Raw genomic sequence first — 25212 nt, 5'->3', positions numbered from 1 at the left:
ACAAACACACAGTGGCATGAACAAAATTTGCACAGGTTTTCTGTAATTCTGTGTGCGCTTGTGTTTTTTGCTCAGGATAACAATGTTTCCATACACATACTGAACGAGGCCCAATGTTTTTCACAGAAAAACTGGATCTACGTAGTTCTGCCTGTATTTTCTTCACATGGCTACACTGCTACAATTACACAATTTTAATGGTTTAACCAGCTATAGTGGGAATAGTGCCATCCACCTTGGAAGATGATGGCCAATTCAAAGTTTTTATATTTTGTGTTTATTGGTTGTTGGAACATTCAGAGAATCCCCTGACCACATTATTGAGGCTTACAGATACAGTGACATCTGTATGTACACAGCTGTGCTACAGTGCAGTTATGTGGAGCCTCAGCAAAGATGAATACTGTCAGAAACATCAGTTTTATTACTTCACTGAATTTTTTTATTTATGTATTTCATATAACTGAAAATGAATAGGAAACCTATAAAAGATGATAAAACACATTAACACACAGAGTGCATAATAACACAAATAATCATACTGGCAATGATTGCTAGTACCAAGTCAATTAAAATCCACCAAGAATGCAGTGTTTAAGGTTTTGTTTTGTTCATTACACTCTCAGATGACATGTGCTTTTCAAACATTACCTTTAAACTGTTTAATGTAGTGGTCATTCCATCCACTCACCTTTTATCTTTAATATTTTTCAGATGTTGGTGTTTGAGACATTGCAGATTTCTGGCATTTTGTGTAAATTTAAGCATTTCACAATTTGATTACAGTATTTCTAATAAACAAAAAGAGTGTGAAAGTGAAGTTAGACTTGTGTGTGGAAATGAACCACCCCATGTTGCGTCGCTCTCTGGATTTTACACTTACTGGACTACATACTTATTTAGTATATACAGTACAATAAATCAAAATTTGCATGTTTTTTACGTAACTGAAATGTTTAATTATGTAGGTTAAAGAAAATATGTATATTTATATGAAACGTGTGTACTTACTGCATTTGATGTATTACACCCATATATAATGCGTATTACAGAATGTAACGTGTAATTTTTCCACCCCATTTGATTTCACCCTCATGCCGCCCTAAGAAAATTTCTCTAGATCCGCCCCTGAAAAAGAGCTGTAACTGAGTAATAAGTATGTACTTGTAAATGCAACATCAGACCTTATACATTAGCCTGTGTACAGCTCACTGAGCAGCTACATAGGCCCTTCAGAGATTTCTGAGTGATGGAAGGGATACCCTGGTCTGTCTGTGCACAGAATACTGAAGCTGCTGTGACGAAACTCGATGGCAAAAGTGCTGATGAAGATGAGCAACATCATGACGAGTGCCCACTGGCATCGACTTGCATGCATATGAAGGCGTTGAGACATCAGGGAGAAGTCTGTGTCGATGGAGTTAAGGGTTCAGAGAGTGAAGGTGTGAGCACATGAAAAATGAACATCGCATTATATTGTTACAGTTCTCTACCAGAATTATGTGCTATTCATCTGCTGAGCTGGGGAGAAAATAAACTCCATCCAAACTAAGAGCAGAGAGACGGTCTGAAAGTATTTTTATAGCTCCTTATTAGGTAGAGAATCAGATAAAGAGATCAGATAAAGAGATCAGTAATAGATCATAATCATAATCAGATCATAATCAGATCAATTTGATAAAAAAACATAAAAGGTTTAAAGACCAAAGCCAAGAGAAAATACAAAATCTATCAAATTAAAACATTAAATTTTAGAATATATGTATATCAGGAAATTCTAAAGATGAAGCATTAACGATACAAACCCAAATAAACTGTCATTTCAAATAAACAGAGTGCCCCCCCCTTCTTATTTTTTTGCATATGTGTCACACTTACATGTTTCCGGGCATCAAACAAATATCAGATAAAGTATGTATTATATATTATGGTGATATCACTTCTCTTTAGTCTGGAGAGCGCAGTGTCCATGAGACTCAAATTTCGATTCCCCTGACCACAGAACAGTGGACAATGCCTCAGTCCATTTTAAAGTCTGCAGGGTTTCCGGATCATTCTCACTTATGGCTTCTTCTTTGCACGACAGAGCTTTTACCTGCATTTATGGATGGCACGGCTTTGTCCACAGACAATAACAAACTTCCTGAAAGTGTTTCTGAGGCCATGCATGCGATTATCAATGCAGAATCATGGCTGTTTTTTATGCAGTGCTGCTTAAAGGCATAAAAAGCATGGGTATCCAGTACTGAATTTCAGCCTTTCCTCTTATGCACAGACATTTCTCTAGATTCTTGAAATCTTCTGATCAAAGTCTTTGCAACTTTGTGTTTAGAAATATTATTCTGAAAATACTCCACAACTTTAGACAGTTTTTTCCACAGACTGCTGAACCTCTGCCAGTTTTTACTTCCAAGAATCTCTGCCTCTTACAGTATACCCAGTCATGTTACTGACCTGTTGCCAGTTCACTGTATTAGTTGCAAAATGTTTTTGGAGCTGCTTCTTTTTAGTACCTCTTACTTTTCCAGCCTCTTGTTGCCCTTTTTTGGGGACCTGTCGCTGCCATTAAACGTCAAAATGAGCTCATATTTTTCACGTAAAATGCCTCAGCTTAAACACTTGCTATGTTTCTGTGTTCTTCTGTAAATAGAATATGGGTTTCTGAGATTTGCAAATCATTGCATACTGTTTTCATTTACCTTTTACACAAAAGGTGCAAAACTCTGTGGGACCTGGAGTTGTAATTCGTTCTTGAATGACAGTAAGGGAGCGTTTTTGCTCTTTTGCATTTCATGTGAAAAATGGGCATCTCACTCAAATGAGTGTATTCTTCTTATTTATACCAAGTGAAAGAATACAAAGTATCATGCAAAGAGTGATGGATCCAGACAACAGGAATCGAGCGATGGCAGCCATCTTCCCCTCATTCTTCAGGTTAACTCTCAGGGTGATATAGGACTGCAGCCAGCAGAACAAGGTTCCAAGTCCAAACACCATAAGGGTGCCGACGTTGTGAATGTTTTCCTCAGTGAATAACTAACACAAAAAGAAGTCAGCCAGTAAACCCAGACTTCAGTTATTAAGTCGGAAAATTAACCACCAGATGACGTGGTGTATGTATGAGCGTGTGTATGTTTGTGTGTAGCTACCTGAAAATTCCCTACAATGGTCATTCCAAAGGAGCTAATAGAAAAAACCACCAAACTAGAAATGTTCAGCCAAGGTTTGTCAATTTTGCCCTTCAGCTGCAGGTATCTGAAAACGGCAATAAAAAACCCTGAAACCAGGAGAAGAAAAAACCTCTCAGCACACAGCGAGTAGTTTAAAAACAAGATTTCTTTTTCTTTCTTTTTTTAAAATGAGCTGAAAGATGTTCTGAATCAATGAAAACAGCAAACTAATGTACTGTCTATGTATCCAAAGCTTGATATACGTTTTTTCTTATGAGCTCCATCGCTGTCTTTTAATGAAAGCTCTAGAGCAATGTTTCCATTACCTACAAATGCTGCTAGGTTCATGACTTCACTGAAGACACAGCTGGCTGGAGGAAAGTTGCCTGCAATACTGAGACAGGAAGCAGGAGAAAAATCACATTTGCTATTCTTAAATTAAACGTTTTTTATTGTTAATATGATATGAAACGGAGAGCACAGCACACACCTGATGTAGGGGGGATAAAGGGAGCCATTTCTTCTCCTAAAGCAAATGAACAGCATGAATCCAGAGATACATCAAAAGAAATACCTGCAGTGTATAAAATATATGAATTCAAACCTGTATTGTGAACCCAGCGGCGTTATGTTCTTATTGTAAACAGCTATGAAGTACCTGTTTAAAGGCAGCAACACAGAAAGAAACATAATGAATAAAACATTCTGTAACAAAAGTGGAAGCAATACTGAGGTGTGTGTGTTTGTTTGTTTTTTTAACTAGTCTGGTTTGAAATATTTCGATCATGAACTGCTCGTCTACATACATACTTTCATGTAATGCCAGCGTTCATAGTCTCTTATCATCTGGTTATCATCTTCATTTCCCATTTTTGTTCCCTTTCTTGTAGTCTTTCACTGGTAACCTACTGGTAAACATAACCCACCCTCCCTAGCAGGTTGGGTGTGCACACGCGTGTCATTCTGTCTGGGAACATGATCGATCAAAACGTTTTGAATGAATCCTGATAAAACTTTGTAGGTGTAGGGTGGGGTGGAAAGTGACAAAAAGCCTTATAACTTCAAAACTATGACTCTTATACGTGTGGTGTCTATTGTCAACATATAGAAAATTTGCCTTTCGTACAAGTTGAAACCAAAATGCATTTTTATTGCACTACAAACTTCTTCAAGTCCATTTAAAAAGAACAAAGAAAACCAAAATACAAAGCGGTTCTGTTAAAAGTAAATACTCCTCAGAGAGTGAGCTGCCTTGGTGCAGGTTTGGGCTGTCGGAGTGCTTCTTGTTACCGTAGTTTCTGATTTGTGTGTCACATGTTTTTCTTATCATTTTTAATCTCTCTTTGGTTAATCTTATTCGTCCCTAATATTTGACTTCCTGTTGCTCATTTTACACATTTCTTTCTAGTCGTTATGTCTCTGTGTTGATATTGTGTTTTTTTAGTTGCTTATCAGACATAGATATTTGTGTCAGTGCTGTTTTGTGTTGCAAGTGATCCTTTTTGGTGTCTTCATGGTTTTCTTTTATTGGGTATCTGTATAGTATAAGTGCCTTGAGGCGACTGTTGTTGTGATTTGGTGCTATATAAATAAAATTGAATTTCATTGAATTGAATTGAATAGTACAGAGTGTACACAGATAATAACCAGTTAATCTGGTTATCTTTGTTGCTTTTTTGGCTCTTTTTAACTGTTCATATACCTCTCTGAGTGTATATATGAGGTTAATGTGTTCCTAAAAAGAACAAAACTTACACCATCAACAGTCCAGCAGCAGTACAAACAGAGTAGATGGGAGGCAGAAGAGCCCACAGGCTGAAATTCACCATCTTGCCCTCTCTCAATCCACAGATGAAGATGCTGTGTTAGTCTGCATGATAACATGTATTTGTTTAATATATTTGAAGTGTAAAGGAGATGGAGATTAATAGACAAAGTCGTTCAGGTGGAGACAATAGCAGGGTCCAGAAGGGATACAGCAGGAAATACTTTCAAGAACTACTTCTGAGTTACCTCTTGCATTAATTTTGCGTTTTCTTACTTTAGCTTGTATTACCTGAAAGCGGAAGAAGCAGCTAAATTACAGATCCAGCCTGGCTACACAATGCTTTTGTATTAGATTTCCTGAAATGACTTTTTTTGCTAACTCCATTAAGGATCTACAGCTGGACCTTGCCATGTGACCTACTGACCTGAGGTATGTTTATTATTATGTTATGATGGGGTGACACAGGAGGGACAAGGAAAACCGTTAACAGGACGCGTGGGAAATCATGATATGCTGTCATAAATACATATAGCTGTTAAGCTTTTCTGCACTACAAATGCACCCTTTAAAGCGACATATTAGCAAATTTAGCTCCAAACAACGTTTAAAAAATGCGATGTTATATTTTTCACAGCATTTACAAATGTTTAACATCAAAATTAATCTTAAATTTACATAGTAGATCTAAACCTTAAATGTGTGTGACATGTGAGCGAGCGCTGGAAGGAGCACAGTTAGATTTCACGAATCCCTGACCCCACAACACACGACTGTTGGGGGGGGGTTAGGTTATCTTTTTTTGGAAAATCTTATGAGGACAATAACAAGTTATTTGGAATCAGACTTTCAGACACAGTGACTTAAATCCGTAGGATCTCATTTTAATTTCCTTGTAGCAAATGTGCAACTGGTTTGTGACCAGGGTTGTTTGAGACATGTATACTTTTATATTCACGAGGAAGGCGATGACGAAGTCATTTTAACTATTTCTAAATTCTTAAATCTCCCTTTTCCTTGCGACGTGTCTCTCAGTGGGAAGACAGAAGAAGAAACACTGTATACGTATTTTAGGACCATCAGGAAGCGAGTTGTGTAGTACTGTCAGATAGAGTTAGGACATCTGCACGAAAACATTACAAGCAGATAGCAGGCTGTTCTGATCGGTTAGCGCATATCAAACTGTGGAGCATACCTGTCTCTGTGGCGGATAATCCCCGAAACAGCGCACCGAGGAGCGGACTTGATGGTCCCGCAGGTATATCGTGTTCACAGTCCGCTGGCAGTCCCGGGACTGTCCGCCCGCGGTGCTGTCTGTGTGCCCGCAGAGCGCCCTGCTGTCGCATGGGGGCAGTGTGCAAAGTATGTGGTACAACCGGTCTGTGGGCGTCTGTGCTGTCGTCAGTGAGCCACAAGAGCCGAGAAGAAGGGAAGAAGGGCGTTACCAAGGCTAACACAGACTGGTTGTACCACATCCACCGCCCTCTGGTGGATAGGAGTGCACATCAGCTGCATCTTTCTGCCATTATTAGTTTGTTTCATCATGTTGATTTTGGTCCAAGCGCTCACTTTATTTTTTTTTTTGATAAGTTTAAATTGAATTACTAACTTCCTGCTGTTTGGCACGGACTCCCGAATACTCACCAACCTCGAGAGCTTTCTGTCTGTCTGCATCACGGTCCAGGTTAGTCTATTATTTGGCTTCCATCTGTAGACTAACAGGCAGACTAAATGAACTGGGCAATCAACCTCCTCTGTTCTCTCGAAGGTGAGAGTTCTGTCGCTGTCTATGCATCTGGATGGCCCCTTGGACCACCCTCCTCAGGACAAAGGACCTTGCTGACCATCATCAGACTCTAGCTCCCAGCTTCTTGGTAAAAAAAATTGACTTTCTACTTGTGGACTGGGAACAGTGTGTTCGTGTGGAAAGATCAGGAATCACGGATTCCAATGTCTGCTCTCCTGGACAGAAGAATTTCACCCGAAACAGCCTGACAAGCCAGGTGGATCACCGGGATGCTCCAGTTAAGAGGGGGATACTGTCGTGGTCCTGCAGTCTCTGTGCTGCTCACTCTGTCCCTGCCTCCTCTTCATTTTCCTTCCAGCTTCCCCTGTGTGTGTGTGTGTGTGTGTGTGTGTGTGTGTGTGTGTGTGTGTGTGTGTGGTTAACCACACCTTCTGTTGCAGAGGTGGGTCCTTGCTCCGTTTCCTGCTTCTGCTGTCAGCACACCTGGCGATGACAAACTTACCTGTTGGAAATGATCTGAGCTACTTGCTATTTAAGCTGATGGAATTCCCTCATTTAACGCCTAATCGTTTATCATTTAAGTATTGCATGCTCTGGCTTTAAATGAATGTAAACAGTGTGTGAACAATAACGTGTTCTTTAGTACCCTGTTGGAGAGACAAGAGAGTTTTCTTATTGATTGTAATTGTGTCAGTTTATACAGCTAAAATTGCACTCAGCAGTGTTTTTTTTATTTTTTTTATTTGAGCTCTTATTGTTTTTTTGGACTGGATAAACCTTTTGTGAATAAATAAATAAAGTTTGGTGTATTATCATGAAAGTCTTTTGTACATTGTATGGAGGACATTTAAGAATGACCTGTGTTCTGCAGCTTGTCTTAAACTGTTTGAGATGATTTGAGCTTTGTGACGTGGCACCGGCAGTATAATGTAAAGATCAGTACACTGTGGGCATAAAGAAATGAATATTGTTAGTAACAATACTCAGCTAGGCTGTGATGTTTAAAAGATAGTCAGTTGGTAATAAGGGGCCCGAAGTGTTCCAAAAAACAATTGCATTAACAATAAGTTGCATGTGTAACAGTGCGTTATATTTTAAACTCTGATTGTGTTATAAACACAAACACATATAAATGACCAGAATTTCTGCAACTGTTTCACCAATGATCTTTCATTTCACAAACAAAATAAAAAACAATGCAAACTGTAAATAAATACTATTTATTGAAAATATTGCATGTCGTCAATCAAAAACAAAGACTTGTTTTCGTTTTATCAACAACATAAACGTGAGCTTGACCACTCAGACTTCAGCCCTCATCAAAATTGGAATGAAAATCAAGTACAAGTCTCCTTCCAGTTTCGTTTGAGGTCTGATTAATTAGCAGATAATTAATTCCAATGCCAGGGAAGGCGATTGCTAGCATTTGTTTACGCATGCATACTTAAAAACTCAATAAAAGCACAGCCTGTTTTTGAAAGGTCCATTGCACTCTGCTGAGCTTTATTATTACACTGAAAAACAAACAAACAAAAGAAGTAAAACATCAATGTCCTCAACACCTGGGATTACACTGCTCTGCACTGAAATATCCCACACACTTACTGTATCTTGGTCCAATGTGTTGTATGTAGTAACACTAGTGGTGAAAGTAAGTCAGTGAAAGCAGAAAAAAGGGTTTAAAGTTTAAACAAAAGTCATAGTAGATGCATTAAAAATAACTGGCATTTGATACGCACTGATTTTACTCTAAATACATGTGACACGTAGTATTGCTTTAACCCTAACTGTCACTATAATGCCATGTTTTTAACAAATTCATGTTCTATCTGGTAAAATGAGTGATTATATCTGCAATCTTATTTGCAGGTCAACTGCAAAATGCATGCAAGTAATGATGCATTTGTATGTACAACTAAAGTGTTACTTTGTAGTTTTGAGAAAAATTTAGATATATTTATGAATTAAAGGTATATATGCATTAGTGTAGTGCACAAAAGTTCAAAGACTTTAAAGATGAACAGGCCGATACAGCTGCATAAATTTTGAGCCAACAGCATGCGTCAGGAGTCTGCCACGATTCACTGATTATCAACAGACAGGAATGCCCTTAAAATTCATTATCTTTATTTTGCTTTATCCAGTTTTTATTCCTGATTCATATCTTTCACATTTGTGTATTAATTGTTGACTGATTTAAAAATAAATGCTTAGTGTCTGCTTGTCAGCCAGTCGATAGGTAGCCCCCTAACTGGCTCAGAATTTACTTTCACCACTGAGTGCAACTGACAGCATGGCTTCTGTTTGAGAAACGTGAATGGCACAAAGAAGAATTTAACAGTATTTTCATACATAATTCTTCATTGCTTGCATTGAACAAGCTTCCCGTTAAACTATTTTTTAATACTCAGATCGACCCATGTCCGGCCTCTCTCCACCTGTGGTCCAGCACTCAAATGAGCTGCTGGCACTTTCAGCCTCATCAGATACCGAGTTTGTTGGCTTGCGTCAGCACCACCTTGAGTACAGGCATGAACGCTGAAGTCTCGCTGAAGTTGCTGTTGCTCACTATGTGGGTGTGGATGTTGAGGCCCTCTGTGTAGGATCGGGACTCTATGCTCCTGGCTATGTTGTGCAGTCCTCCTACAATGGCAGGGGAGAGCTGCACAGAGGAACAGCAGAGTTACGTCAGTAGAATGGCCAACTGTAGCAAATCAATGCAAAACACCAATTGGGAAACAGTCATTATAAGCCAGTTGATGGCATGAATTTTTGACTGAGACTACATTTTATAATATGTTTATTTCTTTAAACATGAAACACCTCTTTTTAGAAGGAGCTTCTCATGTGAAAATCTGCTGAGTTGTTTAAACTCCGGAGGTCAAATTTCTTCATGTTTTGACTATTGGTCAAAACATCAGAATTTACTTTCACCACTAAGTGGTTCTCATTATGTTTCTAGTCTGCTTAGAGACAATGTGCACATTGTAAATTCACAGCATATCAAGGCACTTGCAGATGTATGCATGGAGTATCACACTAACCCTATGATGACTAAATTTAAATACAGAAAATGATTTTAGGCTGTGAGAAATTTTTCACTATTTTCTTTACATTTTACAGATCAAACAACCATTTCACACTCTTGTTAAAGGCAAGCTTCACTGTTGACCTCTGCAGTGGTGTGCTGGATACTCACTGTCTGCTCTCTGAGTTTGTCATAGAGTGCCTCCAAACGTTTGTTCGCGTCATCAAGCTTCCTCTTAGTTTGCTGTGAAAAGATCAAAGAACACTCAGTTACTCATCCAAGGGCTCACTTTGTTGAACTGCACTGTTAATTTCATTACATAGACTCACAGGGTCAGTAGCTACAGCCAAGCATTTCTGGATCAGCCCCTCGAATGTAGTCTTTAGGACGAGGTGCTCGTCAGGTATGGGTTTCTTCATGATCTTCTCAGCAGGGATGGACTGCAGAGGCTGAAGGGTAAAGTAAGAGGCGTGTCAACTAGTATTTACCAAAAATATAAAAATGTGAATCATTCATCATTAAAAGAATAAATTTCAAAAACTTATTCACAAAAATGATTTAATATGAAGGCAACAGGCAGAGTGTTACAGGCATCGCCCTAAAGAATGTAGCCTCATGGGCAGTGTAGTCCGTGCTGCAGGGAGAATGGACTGCCATACCCGTTATGTGTCTGTGAGCGCGAGGGAGGGAGAAAAAGAGTCGAAAAGTAAGAGATGTCACCCACCAGAAACGGGAGATAGAAGCATGTAAATATATAATATATATATAGAAAGTTGACCCAGACAAGAAAGTAAAGCTAGTTTTCGGCTACGAGCCCGACACAGAGCCCGACGTATTAGCCAGAGGTCCCTTTACGGTTTTATGCCTTTACGGTTCGGAGTCGCGGACCTGTCTTATATACGCGCGGAAGATCGCTGAAAAAAGTGCAGCCTTACCTAATGTCCACCCTACTGTTACTCATTTTATATTAAGATTTAAAAATCTAGTTGCTATTGGTATGGCGAATAACCTTCAGTAAAAGTAATAAATCACACAACAATAGTACATTCATGTAGTTGTAAAAAGCATGATAATATATTAAGTAATCCAAAGTATTCAGAATACGTTACTCTCATTGAGTAACGTAACGGAATACGTTACAAAATACATTTTGGGGCATGTATAATGTAATACAGTTGACTCTAAGGTATGTCTATTGGGGCAATGAAAATCTGGTAAGAAGCAGCAGTGCTAGACAATTAAAAATAAACACACAGATATATCATTTCCTCCAGACAACCATCTGCAGTATATCATATACAATCTATGGTTTAACATTTAGTTAAACCTGAGAGTTATTTACCTGGATCACATCTCCAGTGGGTGCTCCTGGTGCACCCTCCATGCTGGTCTTTGGCATTGCAGGGTTCATAGGTGGAGGGGAGAGCTGCTGCTGCTGCATGCCTGAGTAGGGGACCTGGACACCGGGTTGGCCCTGCATCATGGCCAGAGGAGCCCCAGAGGACATTGGCTGTGCCTGAGGGTCAGTGCCCAGCGGGGTCATTATGGGAGCAGTGATGGGGATAGGAGGGTTGTAGCTCTGTGGAACCTGCTGAATAGAAGTAAGCACAGTTTGTTTAAACTCTGTCATGGCTGTCTGTCTGTAACTTAAACACAGACATAGATGTAAACTTTACAGATGTGGAATTCCTTACTGTCCAGAAATCCATCTTCAATTCTCAAACTGTTCTAGTAGTTAGCTAGCCAAACGTTGTACCCACGCCATGTTTAAAGTATAATTATTTTGCAGTTGTTGCAGTTTTATAATTAGAACTGACAGCATCGGACATATTTCATACTTTCACTGTTCTACTTGTGTAAATGCAAATACAGATCAGCACGTGTGAGCTTGTTCATCAGAAGCTAATGCTGCCTAAATGATATAAAAACTCTGCCTGTCTTATTGTTGTTTTGGACAAAGCAAATTCAGCACACCAAAACATCAGTTTGTACTATTATCCATAATGAACTCTAAAGAAGCTTGGCATAAGCCAGAAAAGAGGGAGTTCAAAGGAAAAGTTGCCTCTTTTGAAATGTGTTGGTTTCATTCAAATGATTTCTTTGACAAAGACTCCTTTTCTGTTACTGACTTTACTTCAGTACTGGGTCTGTTGTCATAACAATAATTCTCCATACAAGGCCAGTCGTCATAGGTAAAATAAATAATGAATCTTATTATGTATTAACAGAAAATATAGAGCCAAACAATACAATGATAGCACATACTTCAAAATAGCTAATTGTCAAAGATCTTTTATGTGTTAAAACATATATACACACACACACACACACACACACACACACACACATATATACATATATATAACTTGAGTTACCTCAAAATGTTTCATATTACCATAAAAACTAAAACTGCCTCAGTTTTTAGCTTGCATTGCGTTTTTTCAATTTTCACTCTATATTTCAGATAATGGTACCTTTGTCCAGAGGAACAACGACAGGCAAAATGTTCACATTATTTAGGCAGAATCAGGTGTAAACAGACCACAAAACAGCATTTCTCATCCAACAATTTCAATAACTACAAATAAATCAATTTACCTCCTCAAACTGCCTGTCGAACAGCAGCAACAGAGTAATATAAATGTGTCTTAATTCTAAAATGTGTCACTCAAACTCTGATTAATGAAACCTACCTTCTTTTTAGGGGCTCGGGTCAGGGCTGGAGGATCATTCCAGCCGTTCTGAGGCCCTATAATGGAAAACAAATCTGTCTCATGTTTTGAATTTTTATTACAAGTCCCCCTATTAGCATTTATAAGAAGTTTAAAAAATATAACCACATTAATTGGTTATGGATAACAGACTATGATATATCTCTAAGGAGCTATAAACATTTTTTTAGTTCTTTATTAATGCACAGCATTTATCATTAATTCTTTTTTTCAGCCATGAAAACAATCACTTATCACTGCTTTACGGTGCCATTCCTTAAATGTTTAAACAGCTGCCACCTATTATGACATTGTTCAATAAAATTTAACTTTTATCATTTAAAAGTGACATTATTTTGTGTTACATACCATGAATTAAACTGCTTATAAATGCTAAACAGGTGCAAAAACACATTGTTAACCAAACTTTGATTTGTATAATCATTAGATTCTGTTATGTTTAAAAGAGTAAGTATTCACTGTGGTTTTCATTAATTATTGTGAATGTTAAAGATGATTGCATCGTATCAACAAAAAAGTTGTGCAAATTACTTCCAGAATAGATGGATTTTATTACACGTGTGATTGTAAGCAGGTCACAATTATACCCGTGATTTTCTCATACTCTGTGGAGCCATGCAAAGTGTAAAAAGTATGATTACCTGGCTGTGTCCATAACAACTCTGTCATCTGAGCATTTAGCATTTCTCTCAGCTTCAGTTGGAAATGTTTTCAGCCATAGGACAACACTGATTTTTACACAGTTTAAACTGTATGATTACTATTATCTATGGGAAAAAAAAGTAGTCTGGTTTGTTTACGTGTTCATAGTTGGTGAATTCTCCCAACAAATCAGAAAAGGACAGTCTCGATTATCACTGTCTTGCTGAAAACCTGTGACATTGTTGCTTTTTGCAGTCTTTTAGAGCAGGACACTATTGATTCACACTTGAACTGCTATCTGAATAAAATATCATCTGGTTGTGCTATGTCACTGGAATAAGTATAGGCGTAATATTAGCTTAATGCAGAAAGCATATTCAATTTCCATTGTAGTATTATTTAATTGATTTTTGTGCATACCTTCCTGCCATATATACTAAGATGACACAGGTAAATAGAAGCAAATTGAAAATCATTGCTAAATATGAAACCTACCCATAATTGTATGGGACATGTAAGTATTGTAAGATTTACATTTACAACATAAACATCTGCCATTTAGGGTTTAAAGTTACTGTCTATGTGGATAATACATTCTGAGTGCTTTTATTGTGAGAAATGACCTTCAGACACCCAATATGTTCCCTTTTTGTAAACAGTAACAGAAAACATATTTACTATGGTATAACCAGCGCACCATTTAAATGCAAATTGCTTTGATAATTAAGATTTAATTTAATAGTGACCAGAAAAAGTCTGTTATTATTCACATTATAGCAGGTAAGATTTAATAACCTGCACTGCAGGTTAACACTAATGAAATGAATTCATTTAGTAACTAGATATGATATTAACTGTTAGTGTAGGTAAACAAAGGAAACTGGAATCCTACTAGTTTTAAAGGCTGAGAGAATTTGTAAGGAGCACAGTGACAGTGAGGGTGATTAGAGGCATGCAGACCTGTTCTCTGAGAGGCGGGGATCAGCTTGTTGTCTATCTTTGTACCTGAGACTCCGCTCGGTGGAGGAGGCATGTACGACACAGGAGATCCTGGCCCGCCATGCTGGAAAGAAACTCCAGAGGACGGAGGAGTGGAGTAGGAAGAAGAGCTAGGAAAGAAAAGAGGCTGGGAAGGAGCAGAGGAGGACAGGCACTGGTTGATGGGAGGCTGTCCAGGATAGACTGAAGATATTGGCTGAGACTGGACGGGCTGTGTGTACTCAGAGAGAAAGCCAGGGGGCTGAGGAGGGGAGGATGGCTCTACTGAAGGAGGTGGATGAGGAGGAACAGAGGAGTACTGAAGAGGCTGAAAGAGAGGCATGCCACCAGCTCCATGCTGGTACTGGTTGACCTGGGGGTAAGCTGGGAGTCACACAGAGGATGTTCTGTTAGTGAAAAAACTGTTGCATGTTAAACCAAGTGCACCATGCAACAGGATGGTTACAGTGCAGAGCATGCTGAAGTACTTAATGTTTTGCTGGTAGATTATAAAACACTCAACGGACAAAGAGATATACAAACTGAACATTCTCACTTCCTGTTAGTAACTAAGATTAAGTATGACAGCACAGAAGAGATCCGACATTAGTGTTAAACAGCAAAATACTTGTTAGTGTTTCAAAGAATACACAAATAGATTAACTGGTGGAATCCTGTCTCCTTTATACAACATTTAGATACTGTTGATTCATTTTCCCATACATCACTGCAGCCTGAAGGAGGAGCGCATGCTCCACCTAACCTCGTTCACAAGTACAGCGCTTCAACACCAGTTTTTTTTTTCTTGTAAGTGCAGCTTTAAAATATGCCAAAAATGATCAAACCTGCACAGCTCAAACTTGTGTGTTCATTATGTTGGTCTGATTTGGTTCAATGAAATTAGCTCAGTGTGCATCATCAATGAATAATAGCTTCTGTAGCCAGAAATCACAGAAAGGAGACAATAAAAGCAACTTTTATATAATCATCACGTTTTGAAGTTTTCCTCATGGTTTCAGTAACCCAAAGATAACTGTCTGTACACTGATGATTACACTGCAGGCCGGAACTGCAGATAGATGACTCGGGGCTTTTAAAGATAAATAGTAATTAGATTTCTAGTATCTGGAGTTGAAAACGGGTATTACATTGAGCCCATTCGATGAGCTTTTATCAACAAATATAATTTCGTAGCCCATGATCATCTAACTGGTAGGGGTGCAACGATACTCGTATCGATATTGAACCGTTCGATACAGTGCTTTCGGTTCGGTACGCATATGTATCGAACAATACAAAATTTGTAATTTATTTTATCAACTTTTCTTCTGACAATGCTGTCTGTGTTGAGCGCTCAGTGAATCTGCGTTCGACTACTCCGCCTAGGCTGCACTGTCAAGTGCAGATCCACTGAGCGTTCAACACAGACAGCATTGCCAGAAGGAAGAGCGCAGGGAAAGCTAGCGAGACAGAAGTTAAGCTCTCCTTGCAACATGGCAAATTGAACCTCCCCTACCCTCATTCAGATCTGGCGTTTGGAATTATTTTGGTTTTCATGTGACGTATGACCCTGAAGTCATGGACTAAAGTAAAACAGTATGTTGGATGTGCCACGCAATGCTCAATTACATGGGTGGGAACTAGTGTGTTAGCGCAGTTAGCTCGTTAATGTGTTGGCCGTCTAGCCCCACGCATGGGGCGATCAGGGGTAGTTCGTTAACGGAGATTTGCCGTGTTGTGGCGTTAACGTCATTTCAACGAGATTAACGCTGACAGCACTAGTGGGAACACAACGAATATGACTGCACATTTACTCCGACATCATCCTAGTGCAAAGACAAGTGGAAGCAGACAAAAACAACAAGTATGCAAGCATGCATGCTACAAACTTTACCCGAGTCATTTAGACAGCCATTAGCACATGATTCTCATTATGGGGACCTGATATGTTTAATATTGTGGCGAGCTCAGACAAGGTGGAGACGGAGGTGTCGTTTGGTCTTGCTTCCCGTGAGCTAGCCAGGGAGCACAGCCGTTTATTGACATCTGCAGAAGAACACTGCCGCTAGCTAACTGCTCAGCGCGGCAACCGCACAGCAACAACAACAACACCACACAGGGCGCCCTCTGACCCCGGAAGGACACACCGTCGCAGCGAGAGGGCGTCACCCGTCACTATGGCAACATAAACAAAACATAACTGTACAAACAGAACCCCGAACAGCCCTGACCCGCTACATAGCCCCCACCTAAGGGGTCAGTCGTCCCCGACGACCCCATTACTCCACACAAAGTCCTGCAAATGTCCAGGTGCCTTCTTTTGGCGCACCGACCGGTCACGACCGGCGGGGGAAAAGTCACTCGGGTCAGAACATGGGGTGCCACCATCATCCCACTTCTGACACCAATGTGGCGAGCTCAGACAAGGAGGAGACGGAGGTGTCGTTTGGTCTTGCTTCCCGTGAGCTAGCCAGGGAGCACAGCCGTTTATTGACATCTGCAGAAGAACACTGCCGCTAGCTCACTGCCGCTAGCTAACTGCTCACAGCGCGGCAACCGCACAGCAACAACAACAACACACAGGGCGCCCATGTGGAAATGTACATACAATCAATATCAGACTCCACCAACAAAAAGGCTCTCAAAACAATATATGTATGTGAATTTTTGCGTGTATTCCTATAATTGTTACCTTTTTCTTTTACCCATGGCTTTTTGTGTTCATGTTCTGTTGTTTTGTATACTTCATCTGTTCGTATGTTGTATACTCATTGTTTGTTAAATAAAGTTAAAAAAAAAAAAAAACACAGGGCGCCCTCTGACCCCGGAAGGACACACCGTCGCAGCGAGAGGGCGTCACCCGTCACTATGGCAACATAAACAAAACATAACTGTACAAACAGAACCCCGAACAGCCCTGACCCGCTACAATATGCTGCTGAGAATATAGCCCAGAAGAAGTGTATAGTATTGCTTTTATTTTGGAAGGAGCCATTTCTCTGTAATAAACTCTCTTTTCCAAAGATGAGTGATTCCTCAATCAGATACAGGTGTTACCGCGCCAGATCCGCGGCCCCGAACCGTAGTAAGGAAACCTCTGGCAGTTACTTGAAGGTTCCGTAACTGACTCGTAGCCGGCAACAGCTTACTATACAGGTCAACTCCGCTAGCAAAAAGATCGAAGGAGGCGTAGGAAACTGCTTCACCGAACTTTATTACTTCTCTAAGGCACGAACACCGCGTACAGTGGGCTGAAACAGTTTACTCACAGCGAGCATCGCCGACACAACTCTGGCTGTCGAGGGAGTTATTATATTCCTTTTATTTATTTTCTTTTCGTCTCTTCTGTAGCTAACCGTTACTTTTTCCCCTTCTCCGCTCTCTCTCTTCACACACACACCAGGCAGTCCCGCTACACACATCCCGAATACATTTCCCATCAGGCTTCATCCTTAAAGGGCCATGCCTGTAACACAGGGCTTGCAAAATCGCTAGCCCGACGTCCCGGGGCTAGCGATTTTTCCAGTCGTACTACCAAAATCTATCTCTGCCCTGTCCGTCGGGCTATTGTAGGAAGGAAAAATATATGTCAATGCTTTTGCATTCTTTCGGAAATGTAGCTGGGTAATTATGTCATTGGCATCGGTGAGCCACTGTCAATATGTGACATATTGAAATCGCGTTTGAATTTGCGCTTGTTTTTTGCTTTCACTTTGCAAATGTCCAGGTGCCTTCTTTTAGCGCACCAGCCGGTCACGACCGGCGGGGGAAAAGTCACTCGGGTCAGAACATGGGGTGCCACCATCATCCCACTTCTGACACCAATGTGGCGAGCTCAGACAAGGAGGAGACTGAGGTGTCGTTTGGTTTTGCTTCCCGTGAGCTAGCCAGGGAGCACAGCCGTTTATTGACATCTGCAGAAGAACACTGCCGCTAGCTAACTGCTCAGCGCGGCAACCGCACAGCAACAACAACAACAACACACAAGGCGCCCTCTGACCCCGGAAGGACACACCGTCGCAGCGAGAGGGCGTCACCCGTCACTATGGCAACATAAACAAAACATAACTGTACAAACAGAACCCCGAACAGCCCTGACCCGCTACAATATGCTGCTGAGAATATAGCCCAGAAGAAGCGTATAGTATAGCTTTTATTTTGGAAAGCGCCATTTCTCTGTAATAAACTCTCTTTTCCAAAGATGAGTGATTCCTCAATCAGATACAGGGCTTGCAAAATCGCTAGAGAGCGACAGCACTGATTGGTGAGTGATGATAATTTGCGCACCAATTCCTCTGACATCGTCTTATTAATCGTTAGCTTACTATGCAAACATGACAAGTGAAATCTCCCGCAGCAAGCTTAAACATGTGAGAGGTTGATCGCGCAGAGAATCGCTGACCGTTATGTGTGTGTGTGTGTGTAAAAGCAGCAGGATATTTATTTTAGTTCTGCTGAGCCAAATAAGACAGGTCAGGGTGAAGAAGTGACAGCCAAAGAAAAGCTTACCACAAAACGGAAAAGTTATGACAAATCAGACTATAAGGCAAAAAGAAAGTGCAGCTTTATGGTTTCATGGACAAAAGAATTTCTGTGGCTGCAATATGACGAGCTATATAACCAGGGCTGCACATAAGTGGTCCGCAGGTGCACATTCGCTGTCAAAAAAAAAAAAAAACGCGCACAAGATATGAAGTTGCAACGCGTGTTTGCATACATAAGATTTTCTGGAGGAGGACAGACATTTGTTTAGAACTCTTAAAGATGTCGAAGAAGCTCCTTTAAGCAATTACTTTGGTGTTCCTCCACCTCCAAACAAATGTCAGAAGGAGTCCGAACCACAAAAGAAGCGCGTATTCTCGGAAAAGTGGTTGCAGGAGGTGAGCTGGCTTCAAACAAATGATGAACGCACAGAGATGTGGTGCGGAATGTGTCGTGAAAATCCCACTCTAGCGGACAAAAACAGTGCTTTTTATATGGACGAGAACGCGCGTTGCAACTTCTTATCTGGTGCGCGTCTTTTATTTTGACAGCGAATGCGCACATGCGGACCACTTATGTGCACCCGTGTAAATAACATAATGTTCTGCCGGGTGTGTTGTTGGTTTTCTCTCGATTTCTGAGTCGACAAGCGCCTTTGTTACTGGGACCAGTCATTTTAAGAAAGGCCCCCATTAGAACCCATGAGAAATGCAAGAAACACATTATTGCTCAGTCTGCAATATCTTTCCCAGAACAAACACCAATTGCAAATAACATACTAAAAATAAACCTGAAAAATCTGTTTAGAACAGCGTACTATGTTGCAAAGAGTGAACTACCACTGGCAAAATTTAGCAGTCTTTGCAAACTTCAAAAAGCAAATGGCCTCGATCTTGGTTCCACTTGCCTCTTACCCTGTGACTTCAGTGGCAAATTTCAAATTCAGGATCTGACACAGACTGATTCATGTCCTACACAGTTCTTACAAGTTCATAGAAATTTCTGTTCAATTAGAACCAAGTATTTGAGTTGATGATTGTAATTTTTATACAATGTTGTAATTTGTGTTTCAACAATTTTTTGATTAATGTTTTGTTTCCTTAAAGTATACTTAATGTAATATTGTAAGGAAACAAAACATCAATCAAAAAATTGCTCTCTTTTTTATTCGGGCTACTTACATTTATTTTGGGCTACCAAAAACTGAAGAGTCCCTGCCCGAAGGGCTACCAGGGATTTTGACATTTTGAGAGCCCTGAGATATATTAATTTTTTTAATTACTTTTGTTTCAGCAACATTAAATTTAAAAACTGTACTTTTGAGTTAAAATATATATTTATAAGTTTAATAAATGACAAATTAAAAAGGCATGAACATTTTTTTTGTATCGAAAAAATATCGAACCGTGACACCAAAGTATCGAACCGAACCGAACCGTGAATTTTGTGTATCGTTGCACCCCTACTAACTGGATCATATTGTAGGAATATTCCTGTTTGTTAGGTCAAAAAAAAAAAAAACTTGAATAAAACTGTATCAAATGTGTTTGAAATGTGCAAGCTGGTAAACTGTTTCTTACTGAAACCACCAAATGAAGCACAAACTGTGCATTGTATTGTCAAGGGTATGTGTGTGTATTAATGTAGTAATACAGAATATATATATATATATATATATATATATATATATATATATATATATATATATATACATATTAATAAATTTGGGCCTAATGTGCAAGACAAGGTTGTTTTACTAAAATGAAATCTATTTTTTTCGTAAGCCAATGCCCCTCATGATAGACAGCTAAGTTCTGGAAGTGAAAACACTTACGCTGGTACTGATGAGAATACATGTAGGCAGGAGGGGAGGAGACTGGAGGAGCTGCAGCCGTGCCTGAGGCTGGAATCCCGTACATCGGGTTTGAAGGCTCCACCTGAAAAAGCAGGGACAACAAATCTGAACTCTTCCTCCTCTGTCCACTGAGAATCAACACTGTGCTCTACAAAAGCAAGTTATGTAGTGATTATAATAAAGCTTAGTTTTGCTAGAGGGCAGAATAGTCTTATGTTAAAAGAGCTTTCACAGATAAAAGTGATGCAATAACCGCACTTCAGTTAAGCTTAATTTGTGCAGAAGGGCATGCATTTTGTTTTAAACCATGAAGAGTAAGCTATAAATCATGCAGTGATTCACATTAATTATGAGGCGGCAGCAGAAACAGATTGAATGAAGCTTTTGAATGCACTGTAGCCACGGAAGTACTAACAGGAAGTTCAGTGATGGTAGCTAGCAATGAGGGTTGGAAGCCATGGGAAGGTTTGGGATGTGGACCTTTGGCCTGCTCAGTGAAGCTTTTTAAATTGCAAAAAGAAGTGTGTGTCAAGGTTGAATGGGCGGTAATGCTCAGTATACCTTCTGGTCAGAGGCGCTGCCTACTTGAAGAGGAGGAGGGACATTGGGGAGGGCTGTGGGAGTTTGGTTACTCCAGGAGGTGACAGTGGAGGCTGCCCTCATCTGAAGCACACAGAAACACACGGCACATACCAATGATGGCCGCAGCATGGGAGGGGAGCACACACCAAACAACGCCACAATGCACAAACATTGGACGGGTGGACATAAGAGAGGACTTTATACGAGCCAAGGTTCAAATTACAAGAACACAACATCCTGAAAGAAAGTTTAGACACAATAACAAAATTGCCCAGATGCTGATAAAAGTACCCACAGCTTGTCATTTAAACCCTGGCAAGAATGGACTGGCAAATGATGAAATGACTACAACACATCAGGAAATTAAAATGAGCACTTTGTCAGGTAGTTAGTAAGTGTGGAGATGTCAAATTTAGAGGAAGAACAGGAAATAGACCAGTCTGCCCTCAGGTCTGATATAAACTTAAATCAAGATTCAACATGAACACATCAAAGAACAGATTAATCCACACACATGAACTGGAATTGTAAATTAAGGCTAAGAGAGAGAGATCTTCTCATTTCCTAGATTTAAAGACAGATATTGTTGAATAAACAAAACTCCCAAGAAAAGAAACTATGTTAACTATATTCTATGAAATTGTATTGTATTGTATGAAAATGGTTATACATCTGTTTTCATTAATGTGGGAAAATGTGGCGATCACTTACTTGCAGTATCTATTTTTTAAATCCAATTTTTTATTACAGTGTAGTTAAGACGATGCATCTGTGTATGTTTATGCTGGATTTCAGAATCTTATTCTTGGGTAGTTTATACATTTGTATAAAAAATTTGTCAATAAAATCATAACAAATGCAAATCAGAGTAAATGATAGAGAGATAAGAACCAAGAAAATCAGATCTGTGTGTAAACACTGTTATGAGATGTAGTGGCAGCTCTGCGGAACATACTGGCTGGTAATACTGTGGCTGTGCTGGGGCGGAGGCGGATGTAGGCATGGGGACTGGTGCTGCTGGGGTGGGCTGAGGCACCATGGTGGGATGGACCTGGGTGTAAGGATGCCGAAGCTGAGCCCGAGGGGCAGGCAGCTGAGATGGAGTTCTCTGGGTTTGCACTGAAGCTCCAGGAGCCGACCCCTGCTGCCCAAGAGCCCGAGTGAGACGGTCACGAAGCTGCTGAATGGCAACCTGAATGGAGCAAAAGACCTGGGTTAGATCCTGTCATTCTTGATGAGGAAAGCTACATTGCATATTAAATTATAATAAATGATTTCAAAAAACACCAGTAACAGCAATACTTCTCAACTGATCACTTCATTTTTTTTTCCTTCTGCAGTTTCCAATAACTGAGCACAATAAAAAGTGTGCATGCCATCAAAAAAATACTGGAATAAAATGTTTTTTACTGCTTGTATGTTTGGTACCTCTGTTATTATTTAAGAAAAAAAAAAGATTAAGAATTATGAAACTAAACAGACTGAAAAACATTATACATTTTTATTGCTTTGCACACAGACAAATTAAATAACTCCATTTGTTATTTAAGTAAAAAAGAAATGAGCTTAGTAAGGTTTTTCGCTTAAGTCCCTCTATTTGACCATGTCTGTCTGGGGTCTGATGGTCCAAACCTGTGATGTCAAACTCATTTCACATTGTGGGTCTCATAGAGCCCCCTTTAACCTTAAATGAACCAAACCTGTCAATGTTAAGAGGTTTAACAACACATTGAATCCCTCAGATGTCTTAATATAAGAACTGACTATAAAAAAAATATAAACTGACTATATAAAAATCTAAATTTCTATTGTTGAACGTGAAAAAGGTCATTTACTGTCATTTAAATGTCTGGATGTTTGCATGGAGAAGAACTTTATTAATGTAAAACTGTTAAGAGTCCTGTTAACAGCAACACTAACAAGCTTGGTGAGCAAGCAGCATTTCAACCTGTACAGGTGCACTGCACAGACAGACATGTAATCCTAAGTAAGAACAGCACTAAAATGGTGGAGCAGTCCAGTTCAGTGATGCTTCGTTTAAACTGATGCTTTTAATTAATACCATAGACCCTGTTCATGGTCATGAAAACAAACCTATAACCAGTAACAATGAAAAACAGCAGGGATGATTAGGCCGAGTGTATTCATGGAAATTTATATCTCATTAAGGACAAATACTCCCAAATATTAAAATATTTAAAAAAACACACACACTTTTCAGAGAGCAGGTGCAACAAACAGCAGCTGTGTACATACCTGGTTGCTGTTGTCAGGCAGATAGGTGATGGCAGTGGCCAAACTGCCCTGGGAGGCCAGCAGGTTGGCATACTGGCTCATCTTCTCAGCTAGCAGGATGCCGATAGCAGCGGGGCCAGAGCGCTGGGTCTGCTCTACTGCACGCCGCAGCACCACCACTTTCTCCACCAGGTCCTGAGGCACAGAGGCACAATATATGAGCACGACAACGTCATTAATTAAATATGTCAATGGTCACTTCGAGAAATATTGGCTTATTACCAACTATAAACAGTTCATAATCCACAAGCTCCCTGTTTACTTAACCAGCAACTTTATCTACTTTAATTTGGCTTCATGTTTAGGAGGTGCTTTCTATTTTTGTCTCCAGAAAACTGTCTCTTTAGCTGCTAAACACTTCACAGTCTTCACCAGCCAGTTGCTACTTGTGTCTGTGTGCTCTTTGGTGCTGGAGTGGTAGCATATAGTTTTGTCCTGGAATGGAAATGCAGGGACACTGCAGGGTTAGGTGAAGATTTTCCTCAGAATTTCTTTGCAATGACTTATCACTTGAGTCATTACTAATACAAAAATTATTGGTTAGCACAGATTTAAAGTAAAATGAATATTTTTGTTCATAATATAACGCAAAATGACGAAATGAAAGGTAGTGACTGTCCTAAGCTCAAAATAGGATTGTTTTGGTTCATTCCCACTGTAAAAGCTCTAATAAGCCACTGTTTAATTCCTGCTAATCAACAAAGAGCAGAAAGACACAGCTGGAGAGAGCTAGTGAACATAGAGGAGTGTTTAGCAGCTAAAAAGCCAGACATATTCCTGGAAGAAACAAAACTGAAAGATAAAAGACAAATTTGTTCAATCAAAGGAAAAGCATTAATAAGCTTGTTTCTGCCACCTACAAAGCAGCTAAACATGTGCCACTACACATTTAAAAAAGAAAACATGAGCAGCAGAGCTTCTATACCTGCAGTGAGAGAGGAAAGTGTCCGTTCTGCACTCTGGTCCAGCAAGAGACAAGTTTCTCCACATTGCCAGCACAGATGTAGCACAAACAGGCTTGGGATTGTAGGTTAGCATCTTCTGATGCCTCCAGTCTGTCCCCGAGAAGGTCTTAAAAAAATTGAAAATCAGGATGGACTGAATGTAAGTAAAGAAAATAGATTTATTTATATAGAATTTACAAAATGCCTGGATAGAGAAGAAATCTAAATACTAAATTCAAACAGTAAGTCTTCACCTTAAAAAAGGTGATCGACCCCCTGATATCCAACAACAAAATACATGTGAACTAACCGCAGAGGGAAGAGAACTCCTCAGGCTGAGCGTAGGTCATGACGGCTGCCAGAGCCTCCTTCCAGTTCTGAAGGTCACACGTCTTCAGGATGTCGTGCCAGTCTTTCATTACCACTGCATTGATCAGCTGCAGGACAAATACACAATTACAACACCAGTAACACGTTCTTAATCAAAAAACACTCAAGGAAGTTTCCCCCAGTTGTCACCTTGGTTATCTTGCTGTGTGATTTTGTAAAATACTTCTTCTGGGTTTTTTCTAAAAGTTCTGGCCCTCCAGCAATGGCCAATATGATGCTGTCCGCCAATCGGTTGTCATGGAGACAAAGCTCCACAGCTCCCTCAAAGTCTCCAGTCAGCAGAGCTTGTGTGATGAGCCCATCCACATCTGGCAAGAAATAAAAAACCCCATTATGTTTAGGAAAAAACCCAGTGGCAGGTGTGAGCTTCATAAATGTGACATCTTCATGTCCAACAAACAAAGCCCTCCTCGAATGGCTTCTGTCTTTACTGGTGTGAGACCTTCAACCAATTTATAATCATATAACAGCTGTCTGCTTTAAATGTATGTCTGAGCTTTTCTTTTATAAAGAGCTGCTTTTTCTTCCTCTACTGAAAGAAAAGTAAATCCTCAAAAGCAGCAGACTTAGCTGTTAAAAGTTCAGACATCTCTAACTAGATT

At 39.9% G+C, this 25212-nt stretch overlaps 2 protein-coding genes across 8 annotated transcripts in view; both read right to left on the bottom strand.

The window, feature by feature from the left end:
• Nucleotides 1-116: 116 nt before the first annotated feature.
• tmem150c (transmembrane protein 150C) lies at nt 117-6265 on the bottom strand. Its single transcript, XM_040007164.1, has 8 exons — nt 6131-6265; nt 4926-5040; nt 3775-3828; nt 3661-3696; nt 3497-3564; nt 3150-3277; nt 2859-3036; nt 117-1407 (listed from the first exon to the last, which is right to left on the bottom strand). The coding sequence occupies exons 2-8, from the start codon at nt 4997-4999 to the stop codon at nt 1220-1222; spliced, it is 726 nt and encodes a 241-aa protein (XP_039863098.1). The 5' UTR covers nt 5000-5040; nt 6131-6265; the 3' UTR covers nt 117-1219.
• A 1621-nt stretch (nt 6266-7886) lies between these two features.
• sec31a (SEC31 homolog A, COPII coat complex component) overlaps nt 7887-25212 on the bottom strand; it is a 29508-nt gene continuing 12182 nt past the window's right edge. Inside the window, exons 16-28 of one of the 7 annotated variants that reach the window (XM_040007149.1) lie at nt 24740-24918; nt 24531-24657; nt 24202-24347; nt 23238-23411; nt 21937-22173; nt 20961-21062; nt 20379-20481; nt 14045-14446; nt 12404-12459; nt 11053-11301; nt 10040-10159; nt 9882-9953; nt 7887-9344 (exon numbers count right to left, since the gene is read on the bottom strand). In XM_040007149.1, the coding sequence (XP_039863083.1) occupies nt 9165-9344; nt 9882-9953; nt 10040-10159; nt 11053-11301; nt 12404-12459; nt 14045-14446; nt 20379-20481; nt 20961-21062; nt 21937-22173; nt 23238-23411; nt 24202-24347; nt 24531-24657; nt 24740-24918 (2147 nt within the window). In that variant the 3' untranslated portion in view covers nt 7887-9164. The remainder of the gene's footprint in view (nt 9345-9881; nt 9954-10039; nt 10160-11052; nt 11302-12403; nt 12460-14044; nt 14447-20378; nt 20482-20960; nt 21063-21936; nt 22174-23237; nt 23412-24201; nt 24348-24530; nt 24658-24739; nt 24919-25212) is intronic. The other 6 variants (XM_040007150.1, XM_040007151.1, XM_040007152.1 and 3 more) reach the window with 6 other exon arrangements.

The sequence above is a fragment of the Simochromis diagramma genome, unplaced genomic scaffold (genome assembly GCF_900408965.1).
Source record: "Simochromis diagramma unplaced genomic scaffold, fSimDia1.1 OVJJ01000682.1, whole genome shotgun sequence".
Classification (NCBI taxonomy): domain Eukaryota; kingdom Metazoa; phylum Chordata; class Actinopteri; order Cichliformes; family Cichlidae; genus Simochromis; species Simochromis diagramma.
The sequence above is the reverse complement of the archived record's forward strand: the minus strand, read 5'-3'. Positions and strand labels throughout refer to the sequence as shown.

Bases quoted from the DNA above. Each gene is read 5' to 3' on its own strand.
- tmem150c (XM_040007164.1), bottom strand. From the start codon at position 4,999: ATGGTGAATTTCAGCCTGTGGGCTCTTCTGCCTCCCATCTACTCTGTT. The intron at 3,697-3,774 runs GTTTGAATTCAT...CATTTGCTTTAG, and splicing joins CCGCTGGGTTCACAATACAG to GAGAAGAAATGGCTCCCTTT. The intron at 3,565-3,660 runs GTGTGTGCTGTG...TTCCTGTCTCAG, and splicing joins CTTTATCCCCCCTACATCAG to TATTGCAGGCAACTTTCCTC.